Source organism: Chrysemys picta, chromosome 9 (assembly GCF_011386835.1).
Source record: "Chrysemys picta bellii isolate R12L10 chromosome 9, ASM1138683v2, whole genome shotgun sequence".
In the NCBI taxonomy this organism is placed as follows: domain Eukaryota; kingdom Metazoa; phylum Chordata; order Testudines; family Emydidae; genus Chrysemys; species Chrysemys picta.
Genome location: NC_088799.1, coordinates 91,815,911 through 91,836,657, shown reverse-complemented (window position 1 = coordinate 91,836,657; position 20,747 = coordinate 91,815,911). Strand labels below are relative to the sequence as shown.

The following is a 20,747-nucleotide window of genomic DNA, read 5'->3' as shown; positions in this document are numbered from 1 at the left end:
CTCCGTGCATCGTGGACATTCTGTAGGCTTCTGAGAAGGCCAACTGCCTGCCCTCCACCATCCCATTCCGAACAGCCACAAGCAACAGGGCACAGATGGGTTTTAAAATGTGATTCCTAAGATGTGAGAAGGCAACTCCATTTCAAAGCCACCTGGACCAGCCTGGGTGGAGCCAGGCTAGGGAGCAGACGAGGAACCTCTGTCTGGTTAAGTCAGAGAATAAAACACCCACTTACAAACAAAGCTCATCCCCTTTTCTTTACCTGTCTTCTTTGTTGATCTGGTCCCCAAAGCCTACGGTGCCCACAACGGTCAGTTTCAGACCAACATTGCTCTCCTGAAGGTCATAGGTACTGGATTTCAGCTGAACTCCGGGCTGCGAGTGAGATGCTGGCTCACCTTCAAATTTAGTATTGAAAAGGGTGTCCATCAGCGTGGACTTACCAAGGCCAGTTTCCCCTTAAAAAAAAAAGAGAGAGAGAGAGAGAGAGAGAGAGAGAGAACAAGTGGTAAAACATTTTACCAGAGTTGACAGTTCAGCCCATCAGTGTCAGAAAAGTTAGCGGAGTGAAATTTCAACAAATGGAAGCAGAACCCATGCTCCAAGTGAACTGTCCAGTGAGCAGAAAGTCACATACAATGGGAGGCCTGTATTCGCTGGCCACTGGACTGCAGAGTGTCATTTAGATCATTAAAACCTGGACATGAAAGAGGTGAAAAGGGGAAGCAGCATTCAGACCCTGCACAAGTCCCGGCACAGTGCCTTGAACTGAGCTCTTCTGTAGCATAGAGGAGACTGTCACTGTCAAACACAGAGCTCATTAGAAACTTCATTTCCAAAACAGGAAGACTATTCTCCAGTCGGCAGCATCCTCTCCAGCATGCAGCTGCTCTGGTCACGTCAATTGTAGATTCTGCAGAGACCTCTACAGGGAAGTATGGAAACCCACCCCTTGTAGAATTAAAGTCCACATGTGATCTACATACTTAGACTCATGCATTTACCCAGATCCAGTGGCAGGATCAGGGTGCTTGCCTGGCCAGGGACCTTGCCTGCTGTACCTTGGTCCTAACACGCTGGTGGCAGTACAAGTTACAAAAATAATACTTTGAAACCTGCTTCCACGCTTCTTGGAACAATACTGAAAAGCAACTTGGATCCAGTCTACCAATACCTGAGCACACTACCTTACCTGGAGAGCACAGACAACTCCCAGTTGGCTGTAGTGCAGAGTTTAACCCAAACTTATCTACCACGCATTCTAGCAAGAGAACTGTGCATTCAATTCCAAGGGTAGCCTACACTTCTACTATAGCCTCTTCTGATGGTAAAAGTGCTTCCATTATTACCCCACTCCCACTGGTTTTTAGATGCACACAGCTTTCTGGCCAAAGTGGTTTCCCTCCCCGCTCCATCCCCCCGAATTCCTTATAGTTCGCATCTATCCAACAGTAGAATGGAAGCTAAATTCAGGTGTTCCAGAATTAGAGGAGAGAGAAAGTTGTGCCTGCCAACTGGCATCTGCTGACATGTCAGCAGCTTACCTGACCCTGCCCACTTTGTGGCACCGTGGCAAAGGCTCACTGCTGAGCCAGACAGGTTGAGGTTCTGCTGCTGGGGCATTTCTGATGAGAGAGGGAGGCAGGCACGCGCATACATGCCCCACAACCAAAAACCAAACTCACTTCAGGAGAAGGAGATGCTTCCTAATTTCTGCATGTTCACTTTTAAAAAGCCATGAAGTTTTTGGAAGTAAGTGTGCTGCAGCCCTGCTACCAGACTTGCATTTAATGTTACTTGTCTGTTTTTTCCTCCTTAAAGAACCTCTGTATGCCACCCCCTACTAAGGGCCTGCAATTACCTTCGCAGCCCTGAAGGCGACTCCTCCAGAACATAGTTGAAGCGCTGTATATTAGCAAGACAGCACAGAAAATCCTTCACTGCTGTGACCACACTCTACCTGTTCTGAGGACAGAGTGGCCTTTGATCTCCAGGGTTATAGCTCTAACACCCGAATTCACTACAACTTTAAAATTGAAAGAGTGTGTGTATAAATATTACTGGAGAGAGAGAAAGAGCGGTAACAACAGCTTCCCTCATATACCTACCTACCAGTACATGCAAAGATAAGTATCAGGATTGCTCATGAATTTGATTGTTGGTCACATTCTAACCTTAGACAAGAATTAGCGCAAAAATCAAAAGGAAAATGGGCTAAAACACAACATCCCAGTTGTAGCCATCCACATTTTTATTAGTACTCTCTTTTGTGCTACATTAATGCACTGACACAGTTTGCGGTATTGCAGATCAAAGACCATTTGCCCTAAAGGAACAGGGCGCCGGGCAACCAAAGCACTACAACTGAGCGTGCAGCTGCTCCCTGAGTTGCTTGGTTGACAATCACATCAGCCTGAGGGCAGAATAGGAGTGCCCAAAAGAAAGGGCCGGATCACATGGGGTGAAAACAGATAGGAGATTTTCACTCAGGCTGCAGTAGAATGTTTTCTCTGTGGGCACCTGCTTGCCCAGCCCCAATGTAGGAGCCAAACAGAGAGCAAATATGTAAAGCATGGCTGAGCGCAGCAACTATTTCCAGAATTTAGATCAGGATTTCAAGACATCCGCTGAGAGCGAAGACAGCAGAAAGCACAAATAGATGCCTGTTATGACCCCACGAGGACTTTCTCAAGGATTCCAGGAAGATGGTAGTTTAAAAAAAGAAAATCTAAACAGATTTTGCAAAGGCTGTGGTATTTCCAGCAATTCCTGCCAAGCTGTACTGCGTTTACTGGTGGGATAAGAATGGTGAAGTAGCAGCATGCATGTTCAGATGGATGCCAGTCTCCCTGAGAAATCTCGGAGTCAGGAAGCATGCATGGTACAACAAACAAGGGCTGAATCCTGCTCTCATTGAAATCAAAGGGAATTTTGCCACTGACTTCAATGGGAACATGCTCAACCGGGCGACTCAGGATCGGGAGAGTAGAGAAACTAGACGGAACCTGTGCCCATACAGAACACAGTGTATGAAAAATAAGGAAACACATTCATTGTTCCGGTTTGTGCACACTTTCCTACTATGCACTTCCCCGTTCGTGTACCAGCAATGGTCATGTCTAAAATTCGGTAAACCTTAAATAGCCGACCGTGCCCCTGGAAAACCATTTAGAAATAATTCTGATATTAAGTCATCCCTTTTTGCCGTCTCCCTTCCCTCACTCTTTAGCAGTAAGGGCTTTGCACAAAAACAAGAACTTTGCTTCAATAGAGCCTACACCCGCTAATTACCGCTCACCTAAAATCAATATAATCTGGTTGCAACACAACAGATACAGGACTGCAATGTCAGTGTGACTTCATGTGGGAGAAGAAGCAGGTGACCCCTTAAAAAGAGCATGTTTTCAAGCCAGTGTCTTCAGTGATAAAAAAAGAAGAGAGAAATACAGGGCCTAATCCTGAACCCATCAAAATCAATGGGAAAGCTCCCACGGACTTCAATGGTGCAGCATAAAATCATATATCAGTTGCTTTAAGCAGGGACAATGTAAGTAAATTTAGATCCACACAAATTTAGGTTTTGTAAAAACAAAATCTTATAAATGTGAAAGTGACTAAATCGGTTTCCATAGGTTTTCTTTTCAAATCCCAATTAAGACAATTTTTGTATTTTGATTCAAGAGGGACACCCACCAAATAAAACTTAACCCAAATTTACGATAAAACTAACACCAATGGAAATGCTGCAACCAAAACCACGAGTGACAGAGAGAGAGAGAGAGTGTGTGTGTGTATAAATAAAATGAAGATTTAAGTTTTTAAAATAATAAATACTTCCCTGCCATGTTTAAAAACCCAAACACTGCAGCACTAAGAATCTGAAAGCACAACTGACTATAAACAAGAGAGAAATGAATTTCTTGGTGTAAGATCGGAGAAATATAAAAGATGAGCCAAGGGGTCAGCATTAATGTAAAAAATGACATGAGATTTTCAAATCATTTTCAGTTTTTAAGGAACTCTGCTATTTTTAAAAGATGCCTGACTGAAACTAGGGAACAAAGCTATTTTAAAATGAACAAGGGATAAAGTGAAGGATTATTACTGGATCTCAGGAGTTCCTGCCCAGCATGGAGGGAAATTTCAGCCGGCAAGATGATGTGAATGGTGCCAATTGCTTCTTATACAGAGAAAGAAGTCCAGATGGAACAGATGGTATGGTAAAAAGGACAAGAGGCAAAGTAGTATGGGCTCATTCCAGCTGACAGCATTAGAATCTTCTCCAGAAAACAGAAACGATGGATGGGGATGAAGGGAGGTTTATTACTGTGAGTGTTACAGTGTGAAAATACTAACAAGAGGATCCTTACTGGAGAAGCTGCTGCCTGATGTCAAGATTACACACACCCAGAGTTCAGTACTGGAAGATGTATCTAAGGATCATGCAATATTATAGCAGTCTTTGCCCCTCCACCCCGAATGCATGTCTGGGAATTAGTTTAGGGAAAGGAAAGGGAGGTAGTGGTGACCTGCCATTGTTGTAACTTGCTGTATCAGGAAGCTCTGACAGCCTGCTTTTACTGAAAAGCAAAAGCAACATGACTTTGAATATACTATATATATACATACATATATATACTATTGTTTTTTATATATATATATATACATATATATATATATATATATATACATATATATATATATACATATATATACTATTGTTTTTTATATATATATATATACATATATATATATATATATATACACATATATATATATATACATATATATACTATTGTTTTTTATATATACATATATACATATATATATATATATATATACACATATATATATATATACATATATATACTATTGTTTTTTATATATACATATATACATATATACATATATATATATATATATATATATATATATATATATATATATATATATATATATATATATATATATAAAAAACAATAGTTCCCTTAGGGCTTGTCTGCGTGGGGAAGTTTCCCAGCATAGCTAACCTGGTACAATTATTTTGCTATAGCTGCTAGTATAAAGCTCCTAGATGGCCACTATTCCAAAATAAAAGTGATTTTATTCTAGAATATTTACTCCACTTCCAAAGTTCCATTCTAACAAAATAATATCGGTGTGCTGGGAAATCTTCCCACACAGACAATCTCTATACCAGCCTGTGGTAGGGGATCCCTTGTAATTTGTGTGCGGTTTTGGTTCTGCTTCATTAAGGAGCTTGAGGACAAAAGAGGAATCATTTCAAGAGAGTATCATTTCAAAGGAGGTACTTTGAAGCCATCAAGTGACAGGCAGCGGCCATTTCCAGGCAGGTGAAACAATGATGAAAAAAACAAAACAAAACAAAAAACCAACTATCAGTAGGTTTTCAGGCGACTTAAAGAGACAAAGACTGTACTACTATTGGCTCAAAAGCTAATTTTATATTCAATGACACAAATTCTCCTGTGAGTTATGACCACACAACTCCTCTGAAATCAACAGAAGCTGCATACGTGCCCATGAAGGCAGAATTTGACCCCCAAATCCAGAAAACTCCATACAATATACTTTCCTCTCCTCTTCTCAGGAGCACTGTTGTATTGTAAGCAACTTCCTTATGTTGAACCCATTCTGATCAAGACCACAGATCTAAAGGTATTACAGTTTTGCAGTGGCCCCTTCAAAGTCACAGCTCAGAAACATTACTGCTCTGTTATCATCAAGCACTGCAAGCACCTAGGGTGATTCCAGTCTCTTGACACCATAGATTGACATGTCAGCCAGACGCCTTTGAATCTACCCAGTTTTGCTGTCAAATCTGCTTCAGACAAGTAAAGTGTTCTCTTTGGGAACAGTGCAATTGAGAACTGTAATGATCACATCATCCCAAAAGCACTAGACAGAGCATGAACCAACTTCAGCCCCGGCATCCAACAGCACAACTGTTAATGGTACCTAGACTAGAACCTCTAACACCAGGGCTCAATTTAGGCTACAAACATGAACACAGTTTCACTTCTTAGTACAGAGCTGTCAAATAGCGAGACTACAACTACACTGCATGCAAATAACGAGAAGCGTAGGCTTGCGAAACTGGGAAACACAGTTTGTGAAGAAATTAGAGACCATTCTTATCTGCTGGAGCTGGGTCTCCTTTCTCAGAGTGGCTATGTCACAAACGATGAGATCAAGTACCAACGTGGGGCTCTGTCAGTTTCTCATGGCTCCAAATGGAAGAGGAGCAGATATTTTCATTTTAAAGATTCCCTGAGGGGGAGGAACCACTTGTGTACAGTGGAATACCAGTCTAACATGACCATAATCTGCACTGGCCTATATTGAGAAAACTCACTGAAGCTCAGCCACCCAATTCTACTATCTCTCTGCATGTCACTAAATAATGTAGACAGCACAAAGGAAACAGTCTGAGGCACCAAAATATTAATCCAAGTAATGCCCTGAAGTGGAAGGCAACCAGCATTTATCGCTACAGCTATGGGAGCGAAACGGTTACAGTGAGCGATAATTATCAGGGATTCTGTTCATGAACCTCATGGCTTCTAGTAGGTTGCTCAGTTATTTTTCACTCCCCATTTTTGGCTTTCGTCTCAAATCAAAGATCGATTTCAGCAGAAGACAGCTGAAAATTGCCCTTAATCTGAATTCATCGTTAAAAGTCACTTCCAAATCGTTCTTTAATTAAATGTAATCACATTAAGGGATTCAGTAAGAGCAGAATAACAGGCTTACAACCAATGTGGTATCTATTAAAAATATCTACATAGTCTCCTTTTTCCAACAAAGGTTACTTGTGATTGAAGTGTTTAAATGTTGCTCTTTCATATTTAACTGTCTTACTGTGCAATTTGTTATAAACCAGTTGAGTAACCGTTTCCTGTTAAAAGAATTATCTCTCTGTAAATACTGTGTATTAAAAGAGGTTAGTAAAAAAGGGGGAGTGGGAATTAGTTTGTGCCTTTTTTTTAAATGTTTTAAGATGTATCAAAATAGCACAGAACTAAGCCTATTCTTTCCCTTCTTGTGTTTTTGCATTAAAATGTCATGTCTTTACTACTTTCCTGGAAGACTTTCTGGATGAGAAAAACTGACGATGCTGTTATGTTAATTAAACCTGACAAATGGAGAGGTGAAAGTTATTTTTTCAAAATGTTTAAGAGTTTGATTTTATTAACATGAATTTAACCCAAACACTTATAAGAAATACAAACATTTAACAACATGAACCATTCAAATAAGGCCGAAGAAAGTTTATAGTCTGCCCTTTGCCAAGTCATCTATATAATTTTTCCTAGGGTAAAGTTAATTAAAAAAATTTAATTACAGAAAATGAAACTAAGATAGTAGAAGTGTCTGTTCTGCAATGATTATTTATACGAGCGGTGTTATTAATACCTGTAACATTCACTGTGATAATATTAATCTTGATGAACCCTTGTTATTCATATTGATTAATGTTTGATTGGTATGTTAAAGTTTTGTCCTGCATACAGGAAAGAAACAAGCAGTAGTATTCAACTGCTCTCCACGTATCAAGGAGAATACATAATCTAATGAGAAACCTGCAGTCACGCCTATATGTTAGAGGAAACATGCTCCTTAACTGCAAAAGAAAGAAGAGTAAAACAACACAACAGCAAAGAAAATACTGTTGGAGTTCCATCTTTGGGAACAGTGTTTTATCTATGATGTAAACAGGGTATATCAAACACATGCACTGGAATCACAACTGAGCCAGACAATGACCTCCATTTGTTAATGAAGTTTATCTTCTCAGAGGAATTCCATTGTAAGAGAAAGTTTTCCTCTCAGCTCCATTTGGCAGAACTCAACTCTTGCCATTCTGCTCTTCCTGTCTGAATTTCTCTCTATGAACTCCACAGCGGATAAGTGCCACACACTGCATTGCATGCATGGATCTTTCATGGACAAGGAGGGTCTGTCTACACTACAATAAGACACCTGCAGCTGGCCAGTGTCAGCTGACATGAGCTCATAGCGCTTGGGCTGCAGGGCTATAAAACTGCAGTGTAGACATGCAGGCTTGGGCTAGAGCCGCCCAAGCATCTATACTGCAATTTTATAGCCTGACGAGCCCGAATCAGCGGACACAGGCCCGCAAGTGTTCTATTGCAGTGTAGACAAACCTGGAGAGAACTTCACACAGAGTGAGCACCAACTGTCAGAGTCAAGACAGGTCATTAGGATTTGAGGGGGAAATTTTGCTCTTATTAAGTACTAGAATCATCTCTTCCTTTGCCTCTGCCCTTGTCTATCAACAGTACCTTGAAACCAGAGATCTGCATGTGCAGTCTACCTGGAACAGCAGCAGTAAAGCAGCAAACACACTTATTTCTGGGCTTAGGTCAGTCAGCAGAAGTATGGTAGTCTTGCTCCATTAGTTATTAAAGAATGTTTATCCACACTGACACCAGTACCTAATTTCATATAGTTTTCAGCCTGTGCTAAGAAAGGGCCATTTGGTGCTGTAATCCCATGAAAGACTATATAGACTCCATCAGATACTATGGTGATAAGATAAAATCATACAGTAACTGCACACCATGACTGAGGTGCCCTGACAGATCTGTGTGAGGGCAGCTTAGACAATGCTGAGACACACAAAGCCTGGTCCAAACACTAATTTAACTCCCGTGCAAACACACGCGCACGCACACACACATACAGAAGGAAAGTGGATAGGGAAAAAGAAAACAAAAACCAAAAAAACATTGTTTGCTTTTTAAGACCAGTACAATTATTGTTTAATAACTGACAATCCAAAGAAGGCCTCGTATCAAATTATTTGACTTGAACATCTTATTTTCTACTAAAAGCATTGCATTAAAATATGGGGAAAAAATCCTTCCCCCCCCACACACAAAAAAGCCAGGGATCTTAGACATTATTTCTACAGTTCTTTTGCTCAATAGAATTGCACATTACATTTCCCCTAATTTCAGCAGCAGACTTCTCAGAGTGCCTGTAAATCTCATTTAGTTACTGAAAATGGATCAGATGACAAAAAAAATTGCATTCTGAATAAATCAAAGCTACCTTGTTAACCCAATTACCTACACATGACTTCTGGCTGCAGAGCAGCCTTGTTCATCAATACAATCTCCCAAAATGGAAATAAATACTCACCCACACACAGGATGTTGAAACAGAAGCCATGGTTAACTGACTTATTAACCAGCTGGTCAGGCAAACTGTCAAATCCCACATGTCCAGAAAGAGGGACAGTACGGCAACCTTCACCCTGGAATGATTTAAAACACATTTTTAGAAGTTACTTCTAAGTACAACACTCTAATTGATAGACACTTTTTAAGACCTCCCAAGAGAAATGTGTCACTTCTTCCTTCTGCTGAACAGTCCAAAAACAGATCTGTACATATTGTAAATCTTTTCTTCTTGTCAAATACTTCCCTCACTGCTTAATAAACGGCTCCAGATAATGCAAACAAAATACCCGATTCCTCTTGTGTTGCAAAGTTGCTTTGCCACAGAAATATATTAGAGAACTATGTTTAAACAGCTGCAATTATGTGTGTATACAGTTTATTTATAATTATTATAGCTTTGTTGCATGGGACCCTCAAGCCTTTCCCTATAATGGAAGCAACACAAATGACCCTCCCCTGGAAAACAGAAGTTAATCATCAGTAATTATAGCTATTTTGTAATAAAATGTCAATATAACTTGAGGGTTAGAAAGAATTAGTAACAAAGTTATAAGCCTTCCCAATAATCAGACAACTGAAACACAACATAGCTGTAAAGTGTAAGTATTAAGAACATAAGAATGGCTGTACTGGGTCAGACTAAAGGTCCATCCAGCCCGCTATCCTGTCTGCCGACAGTGGCCAATGCCAGGTGCCCCAGAGGGAGTGAACATAACAGGCAACGATCAAGTGATCTCTCTCCTGCCATCCATCTCCACGCTCTGACAAACAGAGGCTAGGGACACCATTCCTTACCCATCCTGGCTAATAGCCATGAATGGACTTAACCTCCATAAATTTACCTAGTTCTCGTTTAAACCCTGTTATAGTCCTAGCCTTCACAACCTCCTTAGGCAAGGAGTTCCACAGGTTGACTGTGCGCTGTGTGAAGAACTTCCTTTTATTTGTTTTAAACCTGCTGCCCATTAATTTCATTTGGTGGTCCCTAGTTCTTATATTATGGGAACGAGTAAATAACTTTTCCTTATTCACTTTCTCCACACCATTCGTGATTTTATATACCTGTATCATATCCCCCCTTAGTCTCCTCTTTTCCCAGATGAAAAGTCGTAGCCTCTTTAATCTCTCCTCACATGGGACCTGTTCCAAGCCCCTAATCATTTTAATTACCCTTCTCTGAACCTTTTCTAATGCCAGTATATCTTTTTTGAGATGAGGAGACCACATCTGTATGCAGTATTCAAGATGTGGGCGTACCATGGATTTATATAAGGGCAATAAGATATTCTCTGTCTTATTCTCTATCCCTTTTTTAATAATTCCTAACATCCTGTTTGCTTTTTTGACTGCCGCTGCACACTGCATGGACATCTTCAGACCTATCCACAATGACTCCAAGATCTCTTTCCTCATTAGTTGTAGCTAAATTAGCCCCCATTATATTGTATGTATAGTTGGGGTTATTTTTTCCCATGTGCATTACTTCACATTTATCCACATTAAATTTCATTTGCCATTTTGTTGCCCAATCACTTAGTTTTGCGAGATCTTTTTGAAGTTCTTCACCGTCTACTTTGGTCTTAACTATCTTGAGCAGTTTAGTATCGTCTGCAAACTTGGCCACCTCACTGTTTACCCCTTTCTCCAGATCATTTATGAATAAGTTGAATAGGATTGGTCCTAGGACTGACCCTTGGGGAACACCACTAGTTACCCCACTCCATTCTGAACATTTACCATTTATTCCTACCCTTTGTTCCCTGTCAATCCATGAAAGGATCTTCCCTCTTATCCCATGACAACTTAATTTACGTAAGAGCCTTTGGTGAGGGACATTGTCAAAGGCTTTCTGGAAATCTAAGTACACTATGTCCACTGGATCCCTTTTGTCCACGTTTGTTGACCCCTTAAAATAACTAATAGATTAGTAAAACATGATTTCCCTTTACAGAAACCATGTTGACTTTTACCCAACAATTTATGTTCTTCTATGTGTCTGACAATTTTATTCTTTACTATTGTTTCAACTAATTTGCCCGGTGTTGACGTTAGTCTGTAATTGCCGGAATCATCTCTAGAGCTCTTTTTAAATATTGGCGTTACATTAGCTATCTTCCAGTCATTGGGTACAGAGGCTGATTTAAAGGACAAGTTACAAACCATAGTTAATAGTCCCGCAATTTCACATTTGAGTTCTTTCAGAACTCTTGAGTTAATACCATCTGGTTCCCGTGACTTGTTATTGTAACAACTGTTGCTACCAACACAACCTAAATGGAGAGCTGTTGAATATGGCAACATTTTCTGTATCGTTGCAAATGCAAACATCTTAGTTAACCAATTAAAGTTCAGTAAAATCCTAATAATGACAATTAGCAATAGACACAATTGCCATCATTGCAGGGACCAACAGGGAATAAACCCACACTGCAGACAGATGGACTAGATGGCCTAACAGGTCTTTTCCATGTCTAGATCCACCGCTACCTCGATATAACGCCACTCGATATAACACGAATTTGGATATAATGTGGTAAAGCAGTGCTCCGGGGGGGCGGGGCTGCACACTCCGGTGGATCAAAGCAAGTTCAATATAACGCGGTTTCACCTATAACGCGATAAGATTTTTTGGCTCCAAAGGACAGCGTTATATCGAGGTAGAGGTGTATTATACTTCTGGGATTGCTGCTGTCCAAGTTACAGACAATACTATATATAATTAGTGTTTGTTGGCAGACCATGTACTTTCCAGCACATTTATCCACAAGAGGCAACAGACTGTCCAGAAAAACTCTCTGAGTTTAGCATTTAGAAATGTGTTAGTCTTCCCAGATGGAAGAGATTTGGGGACGTGCATGAGTGCGGCATCTCAATCGTGAGGATCTGTAGAGAAGGACAATCCCAACCCCTAGAGTCGCACAGTCTTGCATCAACAATGGCTCCTCAGCCACACACTGCCACCCCCAACATCTGGCAGCCTAGGTTCCAGTAGCTAAATCCCCATAGGGCTGCACTGGGTCAAACCCAGAAGAGACTTTCAAACAGCAGCAACTCCCAGCTGGAAACAATACAGGGAGAGTGGCTGCCCAAGGCTCCATCCATTCCTGGGCCACAAACAGCACTACTACAAAACAAACTACCAACAGCTATGCAGGCGCTTCAGCAGAGGGGGTAGGAGTGAAAGGATGCAGGTCCTTATTCCGACTCCTACACCTGCCCGTGAAACAAAAGGGATTATCCATCCCACCCCCATCCCAGATACGCAGAGCAGCAAACAGGTGGCTCACTTCTCACGGTCAGCCTTTTTGAAATGTCCACCTGGCTGCTGCACAAAGGTCAACTTATGATAAGCCATTCTGGACCCAAGCTAGAAATCTGCATAAAAATACCTCAACTACTTGCAAAAGTTCATATTCCAAGTCTGACTCATCCAAAATTGTATTTCAGTGTTAATTTCATATATTTGCATGCAAATGTGATAGCAAGAACAGTTTTCCCCCCACAATGACATTTCTCTCATTCAAGGCATCTCCCTAAATAAGGCATTTCACTCTCCAGTGCAGAAAATTCACATTCGGCTTTTTAAACGCATCATTAGTTTGTCAGAAGTATTACAGTAATCAGGTGGCCAAAACCAGTGTGAGAGAATGCATCAATGTCACTTTTTTTTAGTCTCAGATTTATATCTTTACATATCTAAAATCCTTTTTTAAAAGGCCATAAAATGTGTTTTTCTTTCATTGAACTAAACTATATTTTAGAACAGGGAAAATGCTATCAAGAAATGCATTTGGAATAAACTAAGACATAGATGCTTTTTTTTTTAATCTGAGGCTCCACAATACATTCCAGCCATTAGCCATATTTACAGCCTTGTTATGTGTAAATATGTTCCCCCAGCCATATTTTGTGTGCGAGGCTGCTTCCTCCTGCCAACATGTTCACCAAATATGGCGCTTGATGAATTCCAAAGCACCTTGCCTCCAAATCACATGTTTATAAGAGGAATCCATTCTAGTCACCTTTATCTCAAAGGCTTTCTGAGTATGCAGCTCTGCATTCTAGTAATTCAAAAAGGAGTAACAATTAGAGAATATTGTACACAGGAGAAGAAGAGGTGAATCAGATTGTAATAACTTATGCTTGCAAAGGCTGTGTGTAACACACACACATGCACACAAATAAAAACCAACAGAATAATCTCAGGCACTGTTTTGTCTCCACTAAGTGTGCGTCACTACCTCAGTAACCTAGTGGAAACACTCCACTGATGAGCACTAACAAAAGCAACAGAGAAGGAATCATAAACAGGATTCTAACTAGAGACAGGAAGAAATATCAAGTGCATTTTCAATACCAAATCTTAAATCTGCAGCGCTGGAACATTACCTAAAACACTGAAACTCTAAGAATCCAACCCGATTTGCTACCGGGAATGTGGGTGGAAGCATAGGCTCTCATTCAGAACATATTTTTTCTCTTCATCCCTAAATATAAATGTGATACGGATGGAACAAGAGGCAAGGCACATTTCACCAAGTAGAACTCTATCTACAATTCACTTCCTGTTCACTCTTCTCTAGTCACCTGTGGTTTTAAAATGCTGTTAAACCACACTGCACATCCGTTACAGACAAAGCAGCAAATACTGTGTAAATAACTGATTTTTTAATCATAGTACATTAACCTCCCCCATTAAAACACAAAGACTATGTAAAATAACTTGGCATATCAAGCTGCTATACACTGTTAAGGAAGGAGAGTTGTAACAATAAACAGCCCTGAAATATGGAAATTAGAACAGTCATAAAATGAAACCCATCACTATGAAATATAGTGGAGCTCACCTAAGAAAGCTCCACTAATTTTCCTTGGCACTTTAGTCCAGTAGTTGAGAGATAAGAAGCAGTGAAATGTATTGGAAAGTAATGGTTTAGACTCAGGCTGCTTGGGGCATACCAGAAAATCATCAGAAATGAGAAAATCTGTGTGGAGAGGAGACTCATGGACAAAAAATGTTCTGCCTGCCCACAGCCTATTTATGCAAATACACGTTTTCAGGACCAGAGCCTCAATGTACAAAATGAAGGCTCAGTCCTCAGGTTATTGCGACATGTAATGTCTAGGTCATAAACAAGGTATGAGTGAGGGTGACAAATCATACTGAGTGCTTCAATGCAGACCTGAATTAATTTTGCTCAAAACTGAAGGAAAATATTTCAGTCGGTGCAGTATTTTGTACTGCATTTGCTTGGATGCGCTCGAGAGCTTCTGCCATGGACTGCCCTCAATAAGAATTTTAAGGTAGACTCTGGGATGTAAAATCTGGGTCACACATTTTCTAATTTTCTCAACAAAGAAGTTGTCCAGAAACTTGTACAAAAAAAGAGCTTATTTGGGTAAGGCCACTATCGGTTTCTTCTAAGAAGTTTGTCCTTTGATAACCATGTCTAACTTTTTAACAGATAAAAAGATTTTCACTTCATCTTTAAGCAAGAAGAATTTTGGAGCAACTTCACTTTCTGGGAGCAAGATTCTGTATTATGATACCCACTTAATTTAGACCCCAGTTGGCTCTGATCAGAAGACAGCCTAAAATAGCACTTTCACTGACTACTTCTGACTTGTACAAGTATGTGGTTCTTTTATGCAATGACAGAAATCCCTGATGGGCAGTGTAAATAGCTATACTTCAGATGCCTGCATTACATTTGTGAAGGAAAAGGGCTTCATGTTTCTTTTCCTTTCCCAGTTATTACTGAATAAATCAGTAGGCTAATTTAAAAAAAAGTGGTTTTGAATTCACCAAGAAGAAACGATGGCAGTCTCCTCTAACTCGATTGCACCGATCATCCATTCAACATCCAAGAACAGTCAAGTGCTTCTGCAATTCCAGACTCTGACAGCTGCATTAATAACACTTCTTGATGCCCTTGCCAAAGGTTGCCGAGATGTCAGACTATTTGGATATTTTCCCAGGAAAAATTCCCTCCACCAAAAAAATAGGATATGAAAAAACAGTCAGCACCCCTCCGCCCATTCCTTTCAATTTTATACTATATAAATTACATATGACAGCTTCCTATGCAAATCTAGACCCGCAAGCTGACCGCCTCTCTGCAACATGAACCCCTTCATCCAAGCAGAGACCCAATGACTTCATCATGGGCAGAAGCCTAATGCCTACGTGGGACCTATTTGATCAGCTTGCAGGATCAGGATTTTATTGCTCGTGAAAGGTGTCAGATTCACAACAACTGAGACTTGGACCTATTCATCTACGGAGAAAGTAGCCGAAGCTCCATCTACACTGCGCTGCTAAGGTGCCTCAACCATGAGCAGAAAGAACTGCCTTCTAGAGATAAGGGGGGAGTTCATTCTTTGCATCACCGCAGAGGCTGACAATAACAGCAATCATTTTTGTGCTGTGGATACATGTTCCCTGGAAACTGGATCGATACCACACTTATTTCCTAGAGACTACTCAACAGCCATTAAATGGTAATAATTTTCCATTACTACTGACCTGGGCTGGTATCAAAGTGACAACATAGGGACGAAAGGTTATGTATCCCCACAACAAATCTCTGGTGCCATCCAACTCCCACCCTTCTTATACAATGCTCTCAAAAGATAACAGTGCTCTTCTTCTCCACCATGCTACGACTGACTGCACAACAAACCACTGCCTCAAGTCTGGGCCCACGACAGCATGAGTCTTCTATCAGGATAAAGACATTTTCAGTTCGTGACATTCATTTTTTGTCTGTCTAAAAAAAAGTTTTTTTTTTTTAAATCACACAATGTGAATAGCTAGCTGTCTACATTGCCTTGCAACAGTAGCCATGCCACATCACATGAGTGTTTAACAGTCCTGTGCAACAGCCCTTTACGAGAATGCAATGCTGAATTTTATTTTAGAAGGCAAAGAAATACAAGAAGTGTGCCAATTTTCATACCATGACAATATGCCAAGGGGGATGTCCAGAAGGAAATAATGTCACCAACTGGCAAGGCAAGGCTGCAAACACCAGTTTAACCAAGATGTGGCCAGCTTAGAAACCAAACTAAATATTCAACTCAAATGTTATTCCCGTCTTAACATATGGATATGAAAGCTGGAAATCTGCCAAAAGTACAGACAAATGTCTAAATGCCTTCAAAAGTAAATGCCATAGAAAAATACTAGGTATTAAATTAAATCAATTTATAACAAATGCAGAGATTCATCCATGTTCCACAACCCCTTATAGCTAGAGTTATCCAGAAAAGGAGATGGAAATATTTGGGACATGTGCGAAGAATGAAGCCAGAGCAGGTGTGCCATGAGCAGCTGGAGGAAAATGCAAAAGGAGCTAAATCAAATACTACTCAGAAAGAGAAAACGTATGGCGCTTAATAGCACAGGGACACGCAAAGAGCGGCCCAAGATAGACGGGCGTGGAAGAGCCTTGTTTGCGTTCTAAGTGATGTCTGCAATGCAGGAAAGATTCAAAAGTCTATTAGCAAAGTGAGCTGTTAATAAGCAAAGAACAAAAATGGTCAAGTATGGCTCTTTATGGATGGGAAACAATGCCAAGTAAACAAGGATTCACAGCAATGGAAGCTGCACAAGACTTTCCCATTAATATTAGAAATCAACAGAAAATTCGCTAATTCGTTTTAGTCATAAAGCCACATTATTTTTAAAATAACTACAGGATCAACCAAGGATATTCCTTGTTGGTAATACCACACTAGCCTTCTATTCCAGTGCCCAGCTATGGCAAGATGACCTCGTAGGCCCTTCAGGTCTAACCTCTAAGAGATATCTACACAGTGTTTTGCAGCCTGTGGGAACAAGCCACCCCACCTGGGTTGACAGACTTGGGCTAGTGGGGCTTGTGCTAGAACAGCTGTAGAGATATAGCATTTTAAAGATACAGCTTGGGCTCTAACAGCCATCTCCCTCCCTAGGCTCCAGAGCCCAAACCACATCATCACAGCTATTTCTAGAGTATTAGCATGAGTCTTGTTACCCCAAGTTGGTCCACCCGGGCTGCAGGGCTTGCTCCTGTGGGCTCAAAAATGCTGTGTAGACATACCCTGAAGCAGGGGTCGGCAACGTTCGGCACGCGGCTCGCCAGGGTAAGCATCCTGGCGGGCCGGGCCAGTTTTATTTACCTGCTGACGCGGCAGGTTCGGCCGATCACGGCCCCCACTCACCGCGGTTCACCATCCTGGGCCAATGGGGGTGGCGAGAAGCCGCGGCCAGCACATCGCTCGCCTGCGCCGCTTCTCGACGCCCCCATTGGCCCAGGACGGCGAACCGCGGCCAGTGGGGGCCGCGATCGGCCGAACCTGCCGCGTCAGCAGATAAATAAAACTGGCCCGACCCGCCAGGGTGCTTACCCTGGCGAGCCGCATGCCAAACGTTGCCGACCCCTGCCCTGAAGTGATAAGATGTATTAGTTGCACCACCACTAGAACCATGCATACAACTCCCTCTCATCCTCAGCAGAGGGTGGATTAACTAGGAACCCTTCCCCCTCACCTAGCTAGAGCAGGGGTTCTCAAACTGGGGGTCGGAACCCCTCAGGGGGTCACGAGGGTATTACATGGGGGGGTCGCGAGCTGTCAGCCTCCACCCCAAACCCCGCTTTGCCGCCAGCATTTATAATGGTGTTAAGTATATTAAAAAGTGTTTTTAATTTATAAGGGGGGATCACACTCTGAGGCTTGCTATGTGAAAGGGGTCACCAGTACAAAAGTTTGAGAACCACTGAGCTAGAGCATGCACTTAGAGCACCCCAGCACTGTATGCAACATCACAGCACCCTTGTAAAGCAGGGATGTGCTATTATCATGTTTGCAGAGGGGGAAGTGAAGCACAGTGACTTGTCACAGGGAAGCCTGTGGCCATGCCTAGAATTGAACCCAGCCTCCCAAGCACCAAGGTAGCAACCTAACCATGGACCCATCCTTCCTGTCTGGTTCATTAGTCCCTTGGGCTTTCACGGTGGCACAGAGCGCTACATGTGACATTGAGCAGATGAGCTGCAAACGCAGCAGAGCCCTGAAGCCACAGAAACTCTCCCCTTTAAACACGGGCCACACTTGGCCCCTCTCCGCGATGGGGAGCTGGGATCGCGAAGTAGGGAGCGGGGGTGAAGGCTGGGATCGGGGGAGGGGAGAGAGAAGAGGGTGAAAGCCGGGATCCCCGAGGGGGGGAGAAGAGGGTGAAAGCCGGGATCCCCTGGGGAGTGTGAAAGCCGAGATCCCCGGGAGAGGAGGGGGAAGAGCTATAGAGCTACCCGGTGGCAGAGCTCGCCTCCAAACTTTGCCTCCGGAGCAATGGGGACGTGCGAGCCCGCGGGGCCAGGGAGCCGCACAATTTCCAGTCCCGCCCATCTCCCCTAGGGGGCTCAGCGGGGACCTGGGGAGCAGCTCGTTCCCCCGCCCCAGCCCGCGGGCACGGGAGCGGCACGAGTCCCGCTCGCAGCCCGGGCTCCGGGGATGGACGGAGCCGCTCGGGGCAGCCATTCATTCGGCATCGGCAACGCCCCAGCATCGCTCCCCGGGCGGGCAGTTCCCCGCAGCCCCGGCGCGCCGCCAGCCGAGCCCCCGCCCGTCCGGGGCCCGGCCGAGCCCCGGCCCCGCGCCGCTGGGGGCCCCCGCCCGGGCAGCCCGGCCCCGCGCTCACCACCTGCCGCGCGATCTCGGTCGCCGCCATGGCCCCGCCGCCGCCAGAAGCCGAACAGGAAACGCCCCCTCGCGCAGCCGGGAGCCCGAGCTACCCCGGGACCCGCCCACTGCGCCCGGGGGGGGGGGAGCCGCGGCGCCGCAGCCCCACCCGCCACGCCCCGCAGCTCGCCCCCGGCACTGCGCCCCTCCGCACCGACATCCCCCCTTCGCCCGGCCACGGGCCGGACCCGAGCTCGCTCCCTCCCCGCTGCGCGCCCCGAAAAGGCAGCTGCTGAACTTCCTCCCCCCCCCGGCTCGGAATGGTCCGGCCCGAGCCCTAAGCGAGTTCTCGGCTACAATGAAAGGTTTCAGAGTAGCAGCCGTCTTAGTCTGTATCCGCAAAAAGAAGAACAGGAGGACTTGTGGCACCTTAGAGACTAAGGTGATGCTCTAATAAATTTGTTAGTCTCTAAGGTGATGCTCTAATAAATTTGTTAGTCTCTAAGGTGCCACAAGTCCTCCTGTTCTTCTTTTCTCGGCTACAATGTATCTGGGCGGCGGAGCGCCCCGCGCGAGCCGTGGGAGGGGGGAGATGCGCCCCACTGCTCCCCCCCGCATACGCACAGCCAGCTTCAGCTCTGCACCACTGCCGGCGCCGGGGGGAGATGCCCCAGGCCAGGTACCCCCCCGCCCTGCTCCCCCTGGGGGGGATGCGTTCCTCCTCTACCTGCCCGCAGGCGATGCACACTGCCGCCTGCACCCCTGGGCCATGCAGACTCCATCTCAGCCCTGCCCTGCTGCTGGGAGTAGCTACATCCCTCCCCCCGCTGATCCTGCAGCACTGCCCCGACTCCCTCCTCAATCCTCCTACATTTCAAGCCTTGTTCCCTGCCTTAGCTTCATCTCAATTACTCCTGGGTATATCACTAAATAGCTCCTGCCCCAGCTCGATGTTTACTCCCTTTAAAAACTCTGCTGGCTGCTGGCATGTGCTGCATTAGGTGGTGGGCATCTCCTTTAACCTTTCCTCAATATTCAGTCTCTCCACCACCACCCCTTATCTTTGGTTGCTCTTCTCTGAACTTGCTTCAGTCCCAATTTAGCATCATCTGTGATGAATTCAATGACAGACAATTCACTCCACTCTTCTAGGTTATTAATTAAGATGTTAAATAAGGCCACCAGCTTACAATGAGTTTCATGTCGGTGGAGACCCCAGTGGTGCTCTGCCCATGCAGAGGGATTCACCCACTGGTTATTTTGTGTCAGGGCTGAGGCCCCACTCCTCCGGGCTTGGCAATTCATAGCTCCAGCAGCACCTCTGGGCTTGGCAGTTCGTAAGTCCCAACACCTCTAGGCTTGGCAGTTCATAGCCCCTCATCAGTTATGAAATTAAAACATGTTCTCGAGCCCCAACACCTCTTAGGTTAGGCACTGAATGCACCAACATGGAACTGCTCCTAGGATCCAGCCTGATGACTGGTGCTAACATCAATCTCAATGACACTCCATGACATTTCTGTTTATTGTTACCTTTGGTTTAACGCCTTCTGGCCACTTTTCAGTCCATGTGCTAGTGTTCTGACCCAAGCCAACATGAATTATTTTCAATTCAGCGTCCACGAGAGATGGTATAAATGCTGTATTCAAATATATTACATCAACTATATTCCTTTCATCTACTAAGGTCCCCCATCCTGTGATAAAATGCATGCTGGCAGATCCCAGGGCCTATGCAAAGCTGCATCACAGTCAGGGGGCCCCACACATGAGCAGGGGCAAGTGGGAACCATGAACAGCCCCCTTCTTAAAATTTTGCCACCCCTCTGAAGGGAGAGTTGGAGTGATTTCCC

The 20,747-nt window shown here is 43.6% G+C and overlaps 1 protein-coding gene across 6 annotated transcripts in view; it reads right to left on the bottom strand.

The window, feature by feature from the left end:
* The window catches only part of SEPTIN6 (septin 6), a 42,568-nt gene extending 23,506 nt beyond the window's left edge, over window positions 1–19,062 (bottom strand). For 4 of the 6 annotated variants that reach the window (XM_065556660.1, XM_065556658.1, XM_065556661.1 and 1 more), the window contains exons 1-3: window positions 18,914–19,062; window positions 9,191–9,305; window positions 264–459 (exon numbers count right to left, since the gene is read on the bottom strand). In XM_065556660.1, coding sequence (XP_065412732.1) covers window positions 264–459; window positions 9,191–9,305; window positions 18,914–18,943 — 341 coding nt within the window. In that variant the 5' untranslated portion in view covers window positions 18,944–19,062. The remainder of the gene's footprint in view (window positions 1–263; window positions 460–9,190; window positions 9,306–18,913) is intronic. The other 2 variants (XM_065556659.1, XM_065556662.1) reach the window with 1 other exon arrangement.
* Window positions 19,063–20,747: the final 1,685 nt, after the last annotated feature.